We start from the raw sequence: 13,599 nt of genomic DNA on the forward strand, positions 1-13,599 counted from the left end.
TTTTTATTATAATGCATTATTTGATTTTATGTTACTGCTATTTTATTTTATTTTTTGAATTTAAAACAATTTTAAAAAAATTGATGTATAATAGATTGCGTATACTATTAATTATGTGACTCCTTATGAAATTATCTTTAACTTTATTTAGGATGAAAAAATAATACAATATAATATATTACACGTTTTATTCCCACTTTTCAATTTATTTTGAAGTTTAACGAGTGATTTGAACTTTATATTTATTCATATAATTTATTTTTGTTGTTATATTCTTTTATTCAATTGACTTTCAATATATTTAAATAAACTTAATTTAATATTTTTTTGTTAAATTGAAGTTAATGTATTATGTGTTAAAATTTTGATAACATTTTTGTTATAACATTTCTCTAATTTGACACGTGGCATAATTTAACGCGTAGTATCTTCCAAACAACAGTTCTAATATAAAAAATCAAATTAACTTTATTTTAAAAAAATATTAAAACTTAATTAAATAAAAAAAATATAGAAATCAAAATTTATCATAAACTTAAATATATACGTCCTTTTAAGCCTTCGTTTATATTAGTGTAAATGAAGTTCAAGTTTTAAAAATTTAGTTTGTAGTTTAGTTTTATTTACGCAAAAACTATACTAATGAAACTAAACACACAAATAATTAGTGATATCATTAGGTGAACATTGTCGTTCACTATCTTTCTTAAAATCAATTGGGTGAACAACCCAAACAATTTTTTGACCACTAAGAAAAATATCATATACTAATAGTTAAACATTGAATGTACTTCTGGTAGTATGTTTTGTCCAAATTTTTAATCAATGAAAAACATAATTACAGTATCAATAGTACTCTAAAGTAATATAATTATTACAAACACAAAATAAATATTTTTTTTCTGTGGTATTGAAAGTAATGTATTCTAATCTTTTCATGAAAGCTTACTCATAATGTTTTTATTAAGACAGTGTTCACGCATTGATTTTAGAAGAGTGGAAAAGAGGGATTCTTGCATAAATTTTTGTTCACTTGTACCGATTTGGAAAGAAAAGAATGAGGTTATTTGCGAGATTCAGGATCAGTTTATCACCTAGTTGATAAGAAGAAATTTGAAGGTAATTTATATAAAATGTTAATTTTATCCTTGCTTTATTTCATAATTAGTTACCGGTGTAATTAATTCAAATGAGTTTTATTTAAGGTGCAATTAAAATAATTAAAATAAATTAAAAAATTAATTAATCATAATATATTTTGTATAACTACTATTAATAATAATGAAAAAGATTTAAAAACATTGAAAACGTTTATTAAAATCTTTTATAACAATAATATTAATTTAAGATGATAAAATTAATTTTAAAAATTTAATAATCTATATTAATAAGTAATTAAATAATTTTATTTTAATCTATATTAATAAATAATTAAATAATTTTATATTAATCTATATTAATAAGTAATTAAATTTAATATTACTAATAAATATCATTTTGCATTACTTTTACCACTAAGAACATTTTGGTAATCTTTGTTTTCTATCAATTAAAACAATTTTTTATGTGTCACATCGATCAAATTCTACATCAACTTTTACAAACTTTTATTTCAAATATATTCTTATTTACTTCCAAATCCCTTAAAATAAACAACAATAAACTTAGTCTCAAATCTTTTCAAATTCATTATTTTCCTCTCCTCCAATCCATCCTTCAATGTCAACACTGCCTAATGGTTTAAATTTTAGATTATATTTTTGGCAACTTGGAGATGCTTATCTATATCTTTTATATTTAATATTTAATAAATATCTTAATTTAACTCTGGCAGTTTTTATGTCACTGTTGAATCAACCGTGTTAAGTTGGAAACTGCCTCGTAACAACATATAATATACTTACAAATATGTCATTAAAATTATTAAACGTAAACTTCCTTAATTAAAAAAATATACAGTTACTCTTAGAATTAATATATTTATTAAGTGTATGATATAAAAAATATTGAAAAACATGATAGACATTTCAATCTCTATGAAAAATTTATCTAGATTTTGAAGGTACGAGACATTTATCTCCATTTTAGATCTTAAAATTATTTGAAATAATTTTATTTGTACTGTAGGTAAGGATTTTACACCGGTTATTTTGGAGATTATGTTTTGGTTCTTTAATTGAAGTATATTTAGACAAGATAAAAAATATATAACTTTAAGCCTTGGTTCATAACTGAAGTATTCATAACTGAAGTATATTTTTTGCTTTATGCTTTGATTTCTTTTTTAAATAAGAATGGAAATATATTTTTATATTTTTTTAAAAAGAAATTCAATTTATTTCTATCCTCACATATTTCTTGCCATAAAATCACTCTGCTAATAAGCAGAGTCATCACTACCTTTTCCATCTTCACATTGAACAAAAAAAAATTAAAAAAATATTTGCAAAAGAAAACGAATTAAGAAACGGCAAAGACTTACCTACGAGACACCAAATTGACAACGATCAGAGTCTTTAGAACTCTAGATTAACCAAAAAGAAGAAAGGAAGACCAAATGATGCATGCAAAACAATTTACATACATGATCATGGACCGAAGCTAATATATAAAAATGAATAGACACTTATTTGCTCTAAGAAATTGATCGGTTAGAATTATAAACCTTCATGCGTGATCGTTTAGACCTCCTAATCGTCAAATAGTTTACTTAGGAACAATAACACTTAAAGAAATGTGAGAGGAGACAAAGAGGAAAAGTTTTAGAAAGATAGAGTGTGTTTTAAGTAATGAAATAAGTTTAGAAATTTCTATTTATATTATTAAATTATTTTAAAATAAAATACTCAATCTCATTATTTCAATATCAACTTTAATACTCATTTTTTAGGTTATTCAAACTTTGTTTGGATTTCTAACATAGATTTAGAGATATAAATTTAAAGAAAAAAAAGAAGATGAAGGTATAATTATGTTAATTAAAAAATGATGAAAAATGAAGAAATTTAAAATAAAATTTATAAAAGTTAATGAATCAAATTACAAGTTTGATAAATTAAAAATTATAATAAATTTTTATGCATAAAAAAATATATTTTAAATGATAATAATTATTTTATTGGATTAATACCATTTCTCCGTAAATCTCCCCCAGCAGAGAAAGTTTATAACCACATTTTATCTAGATTTCTATAAAAATTATCATCTATTTTCACACCTTGATGTACAGGACATATGCGTCTTTCCATCGCAAAAAACAAACAACTCCTAAATTAACGTTTATCTATCTCTTATAATTCACACACTCAACCAAACAATTAATAAGAAATAAAAAAACTCATTAGTTAAACACACTTTTCGGATATGTGATACGAATTTGTAATAATATAAAATATATACACGATTAGGTTAATTAAGAAAAAACATTAATTTTCTCATATACAAAGATATATTTAGGATAACTACATATTTCACTTTCTACCAATATAATATATATAAAAGTCGCTTTATGTATTTTCTTCTCATTTATTTTATTTTTACTTTATTTAAATATTTTAAATTTAAACAAAATAAAATGAAAATAAATAAATTGTATAAATAAAATTATTCAAAATATATGAAACAAAAAATTAATAAAATAATGAATACTTAAAATAATAAAAATCATTAGTGTAATTAAATTTTAATTTAATAAAATTAAAAAAAAATGATAACAATGCATATACATGTATGTATTGTCACCGCGTTTTTTTGCTAGTTTAAAAATAAGATAATCCTCTGAATTGATAATTATTAATTACATATGTGCATATACGTTGGTTTTCTTTATTTCATTGATGTACTGTTTATTTATCATATGCATTTTTTATATTAATTATTAATAAGCATTTAATATATACATTTATATGCACATATATAGTTAATGTTAAATTTAATAATAATAATAACGTAACGTTTGTACTAGTAATATCTACAGAGTTCATTAAATGTTATTTTGTTCAATGTTTGCAATGCGCTTTCAGACAAAATCCGAAATCAAAAAATCTTAAATTTTTAATAAGAGTGTTTAATTTTACAGTACGAGTTAAATAGCTTTTGTTTTGAAAGAGAAATTAAAATTTGCTTGTGATTTAAACTGTGGTTTAAATTTTAATGCAGTGTGTTTTCTAAACTTTAAAAATAAATAAATATATTTTTTATGATTTAACTATATTTAATTTTTTGACACAAGATATTATTTGAGTTATTTATATTATTTTGACAAATTTAAATTCAAATATTATTTTATAAATATCGATTAACAAACTTAAAATAGTTAACCTATATAGTGTAAATGAGTATGGTAATTTATTTTCAAATTTTGGAGATAAAATATATTGAAATTAAAAACAAAAACAAATTCTAATTTTGTGTCAATTTATTTAAAAACATACTTAAATCTTTTATTAATAGATTAAATATGTTTTTGTTTTTTTCCTTTAAGTGAAAATTATAATCAGTATCTTATCAAAATTTTGGACTAATTTAGTCTCTCATCTTAGTGAATTTAGTCTTTTTAATCAAATTTTGTTAAGTTTATTTGAAATTTTAAATATATTTTTCAACTAACATTAAAAAACAAATTGTAAACAACTCCTACTATCATGAAATGCATTTAAAAAATCAAATAAATTTAACAAAATTTGGTCAAAAGACTAAATCCACATATTTTATAGTTGAGAGACTAAATTTGATCAAAGTTTCGAAGAATGACTAATTTTAATTTTAAGGGGAGTAAAACATATTTAATCCTTTATTATTTAACATATAATTTTTATATTAAATATTTAAATGAAATTAATATTTATGAATAATTAATATTATATTTCTTAAATACAAATAAATTTAATATTTTTTTATTAAATGCATTGAACATTATACTTTTTCAAGATTGCAAACCTAAAATTTTCTTACTCAATACAAATAATGCTAAATCCGAGAATCCTTTCGTGCTATTACTCAGTCATTTTCTCTTTTTAATTTCGAAAGTATTATCTTTAAGATTTTTAATTTTGGTCTTATTTGTCTCGTTAGTGACAAATATTATCTTTAAAAATATTCACTTAAGATGAATATGTGTTTAAAAAATTTAATTTTGGTCGCAATTGTTTTTTTAAAACTAGGTAATAAATATCTATTCTTCCTCGTTAATGATAATGGCGTTATCATTATTATTAATTTAATGTAAAAGATAAGTCAAATCAAAATAAAATAAAATAAATCAGTTTAAAAATATTTAAAATAGTGAAATGAAATTTAAAAAAATACATAATAAAGATACCACATCAGCACACGTTGCCCTGTTGAATGATTACGTATGAAGAGTTACAAAGCTTTAAGATAACTGCAAGACCGAAAGTAAAAAAAAAAAAAAGACTTTCTTTGCGTCACATTTCTTTGAGCATTCCTTCATGGGGCGAGACCCTTAATAAAACGCATAAAAGCAGCACCCCACAGAAAACCAAAAACAGCTGCAAGGTTTACAGACTTTGGTCAAGAGCATCTGAGATTCTTGAAGATAATTCATGTAAGTTTCTTTTTGAAGTTAGATGCTGTTTCGAGTAGTTGACTCTTTTACGATTCTGATACATTTTTTCGCAACTAGACTTTTTCAGAAAAATGAGAGAGGGACAAAGCTTGAATTTAACCAATGAGAGGAAGAGAGGGAGAAGAGATGAACCAGAATGCTCAATGAGGCTTCAGGTGCATCTCAGGACGGGACAAATTCCCAGAAGCCGCAACGGAAACGTGCAAACGCAATTGGGTAGCGGTGGATTTCGATTTTCTGGAAATTCAAACCATTCAAATGATAAGCTTTTGGGGCTGGAATTCATTTCCAGACTTCACCGCCGCACCAGAGGTTTAAGACGCTTAAGGAAGATACATGGTGTGGATTTGGCGAATCGAACTCTGGATATATGCCCCAGAAGAATTATCAAAAATGAAATAATAGAAGGGAGTGCGCGAATACCTCAGGGCGAGATGACTCAACCTGAGAAGGTTGCGAGAAATGAGAACAAAGTCGTGATTGAGGAGGAAAAGGGTGTAAACACCCTTGCAAGAGTGAAGAGGATGAATTTCTCAAAAGAAAAACGGTTTTCTCCAAGAAATAACAGGACACGTAGAAAGCTGAACACAGGAAAACGAACTGTGTTTTCGTGGATGATTGCTGCGAAAACTATCAAATCACGAGAGAGGGTTTATTACATGGATTACAAGAGTAAAGCTGTGTCACTGGGTGGAGATGTCGTTGGAGATGGCATTCTGTGTGACTGTTGTTCTCAAGTTGTGTCCATTTCTGAATTTGAATTTCACTCATGGAGGCAAGAACGCTTTGATTCAGTGGAAAAAATATCCGATCCATTACGAAACATATGTTTGGGGAGAGGAAGAGGACTTTGTCTCTTGGAATGCATGGCAGAAGCCTGGAATAAACAAAGTGGTTTTTCTTCTAAATTTTATAACTTGGTTCGTGATGACGACGAAAAAAGCGACGACATTTGTAGAGTTTGTGGGGAAAAGGGAGATCTTCTTTGTTGCGATGGTTGTCCATCAATTTTCCATCAGAGCTGCTTGGGTATGCAAGTATGTACCTTCATTTGTATAGATCAGGAACCCTTTTTTTATATCGTTATTTCACATAACTTATTGTATTGGATTTTTTCATTGTGCATTTTCTAATTGAATCGTTCTATTTTTATAACATTTTGTTTTAAAAATATAATTTTTCTTTTTCTACATAATTTTTTTCTCTCATTACTTTTGTAAAATAGTGCAGGCCATGTTTTCTGTCAGTTTAGGTTCATTAGCATATTTGATTATAGATGCATGTTAGGTTCATTAGCATAGTTTTTGTGTAAAAATTATTGAACTATTAACTAGACGTTGAGCCATTTACTCTATTGTTGATTTCTCTTATCAAATCAAATATGTTAATGAAACTTTGAACATGTGTATCATTGGTAATAAATTCACTTCTGTTTTCAAATTATATCAAAGATATATAATTTTAAGAACATCTCCAATTAGACTTTTTCTTAAAAAGAATAACATCTCCAGTTGGAGTTATTTATGAATATCTTAACCAATCCTTATAAAATTTTCTTATTCAAAGAATTTGACACGAAAATCTATTTTACATTGCCTATATAAATAGCGAGACAAATAGCAGAATCTATTTTAAATTCTTTTTTATTGTACTCTTCCATGCTAATATATGACATGGTTTTTTGTCTATGGTGCATGTCATGAAGCAGAAGGAAAATACATTATTTTCTTGGCTATACATGATCGTTTCATGCTATACCCACGATATATATATATAATGCCACTTAATATTTGTATTATGTGGCCTGTATAAATATATGAAAAAATTATGTAAAATCTGATTACTTTCAAGCCCTATTCAATAAACATTTTCCTTTGCTGATTAAAAAAATATTGTACCGAAAATAAACACCTATTTTATTTATTTTTCCTTGCAGACAATTCCAGAAGGTGAGTGGCACTGTATGAGTTGCTGCTGCAAATTTTGTGGTTTGCGGTGTGGAAAGACTGAGATCACCTTTGAAGGCCTTGGCCCGTTTGAGATGTCGACCGAATGCCTTGTATGCGAGAGAAGATGTATGTCCTCTGCATTTACTTAATGCATTCTTTTATCAATTAGATTCTCATTTCTGAAGCTATTTATGAACACTAGATTTATCCTTTTTGTAGTTCACCGATCCTGTCTTAAGGCCAATGGAGGCAATTCTTCTCGTAACAAAAGGCTACCCTTATGTGGAAACGGATGTAGGGAGGTATCATCTATTTCTTTCATCTTCTTCAATCTTACGACTACTTCTAAATATATGATGGCTATGTCATGTTATTCAAGTTGGCTTGAGTTCATCTTTTACAATCATTACCATATTTTGTATATTAATATATAAGATAAAACCAAGGCATATTAATATATAAGATAAAACCAAAGCATATTAATATATAAGATAAAACCAAAGCACTTGTGGCAATTACGCACTAGTGACACTTTTTTATACCATTTTTGTAACAGAAAAGAAATTTTCTTCTATGGTTATAATTTGTATATAAAATGAATATAATGATATTTTTGTAATAAATAAACATTTTTGTAATAAATAAGAAAGTTTTCTATACAAGTTCTAATTATAATCGGTATAAAAAATATATTTTTATAATAAATAAAAAAACATGTGACAAAAAACGAGTGAATAAATATCCACAAACACAACACAACTTAGCTCCACAAACAAACACGACAAAAAGAAGCCATGTCAATGTTCTTCACTCCATCTAAATAATCACTCCTTCGTGACCACTTCATTGTCCTTTTCCATTTCTCTCACAACCATAATCACATCTAGATTCAGACTCTTGTTGCCATTCTCGATGTTGGAAGAGTGGGAAAGACTTTACAATACATGGACACCGTCGAAGACCTCCTCATTCGTCGAGGAGAGTATGTGCCACTTGATTTTGAAGACCCTATTTTTGTGTGCATAAGGAACAATGATCTTAAGTTTGTGCTTCAATATACACCTCCTAGATGAAAAGATGAATCCTTTTGTTATGATTTCATCATTGGGTTGGAGAATGTTTTGATGAGTTATTGATGGTGGCACCAATTTAGTGTTTTTTTGGAATGGAATGGTGGAGGCGTGACTTGAGAAGAAAGGGTTGAAGGATGCAAACTAAGTGTTTGCTTATTTTACTCGTGTCAAAAATTGGATAAACCCCTATTAATGAAAGGAGTGATACTAGTTGTTGGACTAGCTATTGTGCATACAAAAATGAACCAAGTAATCAAACCAATGTGTAAAAGTTGTTTGAAACATTGAGGAATATGGTTTCATTGATTCAAATACTTTTTATAATGGTTGTGTGTTTAACCGGTATAAAAGTAGCATTTTTTATATTAGTTAGAATAGAGAGTGAAAATTTTCTATATCATTTATATTTATGCAAGATTCAAAATTGATATAATTTTTTTTAATTTATATTAAAAAAAATTCTGCACTGGTGTCACAACTAGAAAAGAATGCTTTCTCCAATATATTCATGTAGCTAAATATTGCCCTAATGTTGGCAATTTCAACCCTTGCGTAGCTATTGTCATTTATCCATCTTATCATTAACAATCTGGAGCCCAACACAATTTTCTCATCCATGACATCCTTTTAACAAATCATACACTACCATAATTAAGACCGAATTATTCAATTGAGATTAGTCTTTTGGGTAATTCCCCAACACATTGCACCACTAAATAATGGGTGTTCCTCCGCGGAATCCTTGTACGAAAGTTCACTCCAGGAAATGCTCCAGCACCAGCATTGTAACCTCGACCAACATGCCACCACCTTCGAGGTGCTGACATCTTATGTATGGTGCTGCCACACGAACGCTTCAGATAAATCCGAAGGAGGACGTGATGATGTGCATTGTCAACACGCGCGACATGTTCGAGCTGTCCTTCCCAGTGGCTTATTATGGCAGCTGCTTCGTGTTCCCTATGGTTGCCGGCCGGAGAAATTTGGGGCAGAACAAGGACGCCTAGGATGAGTCTGAGTTCGGCATTACGCTGCCTATGGTTAGGGATTGGAAGGATGCGTCTTCGTTTCAACCATTTCAAGTGTTGTGGCAGAAAGTGACGTTGACGTCTATCCGTTGCCGCTAAGAATGGACACTGAAGCATATCTTCGTGGAGCATATCTCTCTTGAACTTGGAGCTTATGAGATAAATTACATTTAAGCTCTTATTAAAAATAAATAAATAAAATCATATGTAAGATGTTCCAGATGACATTACGTGGCGAGTTATTATCATATATGGCATATTTTGATTGGTTGAAGGTGGAAAGGCACCAATACCCTATATTTTAAAGTAGCACGAAGCAACACCCCTAAGTAATATCCTTAACATACTTTCAGGAAAACCAAAACCTTATTCATATTTTCTAAATTGATTTTTTTTTTCTAGCTCAATATACATAGAACACCTTGTGTTAGATAAAATATTATTTACACTAAAGTTTATTCAAATCTGTGAAATAAATAGTTTTTTTTTTTCTTTTAGGAGTAAAAAATAGTTGTGAAACCTAATATAACTGGAACACCTGTACATTATTATTGAATCTCTTAATAAGTTATTTTACATAATGTTATTCTATGCTATTCTCCTTCTCTTTTGAGCTATATTCATGACGTGTGGTTCCATCAAGTAGCCTAGGTTTTTGATAGTATATTCCCATCATGTAATAGACAATATATACTGAAAAAGGATTTGGTTGTTGTTATTATTACAAGGTATCTTTGGTGATGGTAATCTAACTAATATATATATGTAATTTGGTATGTTGTCTTCCCAGATATATGAGAGACTTCAAAGGCTTCTTCGTGTTAAACATGATCTAGAGGATGGATTTTCTTGGTCTTTTATTTACCGGGCAGATACTGACCCTAATATAACAAGGTTAGATACCGAAAAGGTGGAATGCAATGCTAAACTGGCTGTTGCATTATCGGTATTGAGTGAGAGCTTCATGCCATACATTGAAGAAGGAAGCGGGACAAATATAATCAAAAGTATTGTATATAGTTGTGGGTAAGATCACTTCACTTACTATGGCCTTTTACGTGCTTTTTAACACTTCTCTCAGGGCAGATGCAGTTGCAGCCATAACTTCTCTTTTATGAAAACATTTCAATGGATTTTTGGAAAACATGTCTTATTATTTCTAAAGGAATAAGAAAATAGGAAAAACGATACTGACAGAATCAGTTCAGATAGAGAGTCTAGCTAAATAATTATGTTATAGGATTTTGTAAACTTTGTGCTAGATATTTGTTCAAGTGAGAAAGTTCATAAGGAGTCAAATGCAAAAAAACCTTCAGAAAATAAGGAAAAAGGATCTTTTAGAGAAAATGATGCACTAATCTATCAGAATAGGAATAACAGAATTGAAATAGCAACCAAATAATTGGTTGGCATTACCAAATAATGATTCTCTTGGCCCAGGCATGTTGTCAGTCAATGAATAAGGGTATAAAAAAAATGCAATATTTTAATTTGTAAAAGACATGAATGAAGGGATCAAGGTGTAATATATATTCAACTTCACTTGTGTTCTTAAAGAGAAAGAGGAATGCCTCCAACCCTGGTGCTCATTTTGGGGTTCCTGATGAATAGAAAACTATTTGAGGAGAGTTGTACAGGGCATCACAATAATATCAATGCATGGTAAAGTTATTTTATGAAATCATTTTGGATTTTGACATTCACAAGTAAGTTACGTGATCATCATTTCATTCATCTGAAAATGTAATATCTGTGAAAGTTTTTTCATATCTTGTGCTGTCATTATATATATCTTGTTCAGGTCAAACATCCCTCGCCTGGACTGTAAAGGGTTTATTACTGTGATTCTAGAGAAGGATTATGAGATTATCAGCGTTGCATCAATCAGGTATAAATGTCTATTTAAGTTTGCTTATAAATGCGTTCATGCAACCTTTATATGTATATGCAAAACTACATTTGCTGATAAAGAAAAACACATGTGTATGCCAAACATTGGAAATATATATAACTTGTGAGGACAAAAAATAACTAATTTATTTTCTTATTGGTGTTGGATTTACTCTGGACCAGCTCTATGCAGTATTGAATTTTTTTCAGATGTATATAGGCAATCCATGACAGAGAGAGTAAGAATTTATAAAATACAGATATAATAAATCAGGTGATATAAAATAAGAAGAGATACACTAATAAAAGTACGTAAATAGAATGTTTGCATTATTGAGATATAAAAAAAAATCTTGGATATTTTAAGTGGTTTGGTTTACTATTTTTGGTTCTTATTCCAGCTTTCCATCTGCATGTAATCATCAATATGATTTTTCCTTTTATAATTCAAAAAGATTTAATTCTGGGAAGACCGGAATTTGCCCTACAAAATTGCATTGTTAGGAAGTCTAATTTCTTAAAGAATTTTCTTAAAGTGTGTTTGCAAATATGAATACTTACAATGATAGGGGAAAAAATCCAAAGAAAAATAATAACAACTCTAAATAACTACATCTAAATTTCATCCTATTTAAAACTACTAAGATTGCAATAGGCAATCATTATAATAATTAGAGCACAAATATGCCGATGGAATAAACTAATACGCTATAGGTTGTGATTTCATTTTACTTTTAGTTGATAGCTTTACTTAGCCCTTTCCATTTGGTTACACGGTTTGTAGATTATTTGAAACTATATATTATGAAATTCAAACAAAATTTGAATATTTAGACTAAATTCTTTTGAAAAATATAGCTGAAAACGATAATATTATAAGAAGCCAGGAAAAGGATTATCAAAATTCAAGCATAAACAAGCTTTTGGCATTGCTGGATGAAATGATTTTCAGGCACTACATGCTGCTCTATTGTTTAATTTTAGGTAACATGTTTTAGTGTATTGAAAATCAGTAATATTTTACCTTTCTTTACTGCTAGTTTTAAAAATATATTTTCTGTCAGGTTAGTTTCTCTGTTAGATGTCTCTATCTCGTCATAAGTTCAGTTCTACTGCTACGAACTCGATTGCCTTTCTACACAGTTATTGATCTTTTTATGTCACCTATGCGTGAGTGCATGATGGCAAGAGTGAAATGTGTATAGTGATGATAAAGTTTGTTAAATAGGATTCATGGGAACAAACTAGCAGAGATGCCATTTGTTGCGACTGTTTTTTCTTATAGGAAGAAAGGAATGTTCGCTCGGCTTCTAAGAATAATTGAATCGGTAAGTTCGTTAACGTTATTTGTCTCTTTTCCTGGCATGTATATACTGCTCTATAACATTGTTCACAAGGTTTTGAAAAATTATCTGCAACTTTTTCGACTGTAGCCCTAAGGTCAAGATCTTTTTAGGTTTTCATGACTGTACTGTGGCTGCAGTTGTCCTATTTCTGTAGAATGTTTTAAAATATAAAAAATTGCCATGAAACCGCGACTATAATGTACATTTTTTTTGGTTTTTGTTTACTTCAAAACTAACTTTTGTTTCTATAACTATTTCTATTTACCAGCAACTCAGCCACCTCAACGTTGAGTTATTGGTGGTACCAACCGTGAAACAAACAAAAGAAACTTGGGTTCGTTCTTTTGGGTTTGAGCCACTCGATTTGAGAACAGAGAACATATTAAAGGGCGTGAATATGATGGTATGTCGTGGCACAGAAAAGTTACTGAAGAAGATACCAAAGCTTACATAAAGTTCCTGGTGAGAATTTGATTCATATAAAAGCTGCATTTTGACAGAGACTACTGGAAAATGTTGTGTATCCCTGGACACATGCACGCACACACTATACTAACATTGCATAAGCAAGTTGACACATTTTCTTTATCTAGGTTTGTGGAGGCTGACCCTTGGACAAGATACAAACCAAGTTCAATCTCAGAGGAGAAACATCATCCTAGATAAGACTGCTCTTTGCCTATTTTATCATTTGGTGGACGAAACTGTTTTACATTTAATGTTCTA

General features: G+C 28.7%; 1 protein-coding gene across 1 annotated transcript; it reads left to right on the plus strand.

Annotated features, from left to right (window-relative positions):
- Positions 1 to 5,658: 5,658 nt before the first annotated feature.
- On the plus strand, positions 5,659 to 13,599 carry LOC148197987 (increased DNA methylation 1-like). The gene is made up of 8 exons (XM_088115081.1): positions 5,659 to 6,624; positions 7,524 to 7,662; positions 7,756 to 7,838; positions 10,428 to 10,663; positions 11,439 to 11,525; positions 12,756 to 12,855; positions 13,142 to 13,335; positions 13,467 to 13,599. The coding sequence occupies exons 1-7, from the start codon at positions 5,659 to 5,661 to the stop codon at positions 13,325 to 13,327; spliced, it is 1,797 nt and encodes a 598-aa protein (XP_087971207.1). The 3' UTR covers positions 13,328 to 13,335; positions 13,467 to 13,599.

The sequence above is a fragment of the Vigna umbellata genome, chromosome 5 (assembly GCF_029865625.1).
Source record: "Vigna umbellata cultivar VRB3 chromosome 5, Vumbellata_1.0, whole genome shotgun sequence".
In the NCBI taxonomy this organism is placed as follows: Eukaryota; Viridiplantae; Streptophyta; class Magnoliopsida; order Fabales; family Fabaceae; genus Vigna; species Vigna umbellata.

Excerpts from the sequence above, each read along its gene's own strand:
- LOC148197987 (XM_088115081.1), top strand. The coding sequence starts at position 5,659 with ATGAGAGAGGGACAAAGCTTGAATTTAACCAATGAGAGGAAGAGAGGG. Across the intron at positions 7,663-7,755 it reads CCTTGTATGCGAGAGAAGAT|TTCACCGATCCTGTCTTAAG; the intron begins GTATGTCCTCTG and ends TCCTTTTTGTAG. Across the intron at positions 12,856-13,141 it reads TTCTAAGAATAATTGAATCG|CAACTCAGCCACCTCAACGT; the intron begins GTAAGTTCGTTA and ends TCTATTTACCAG.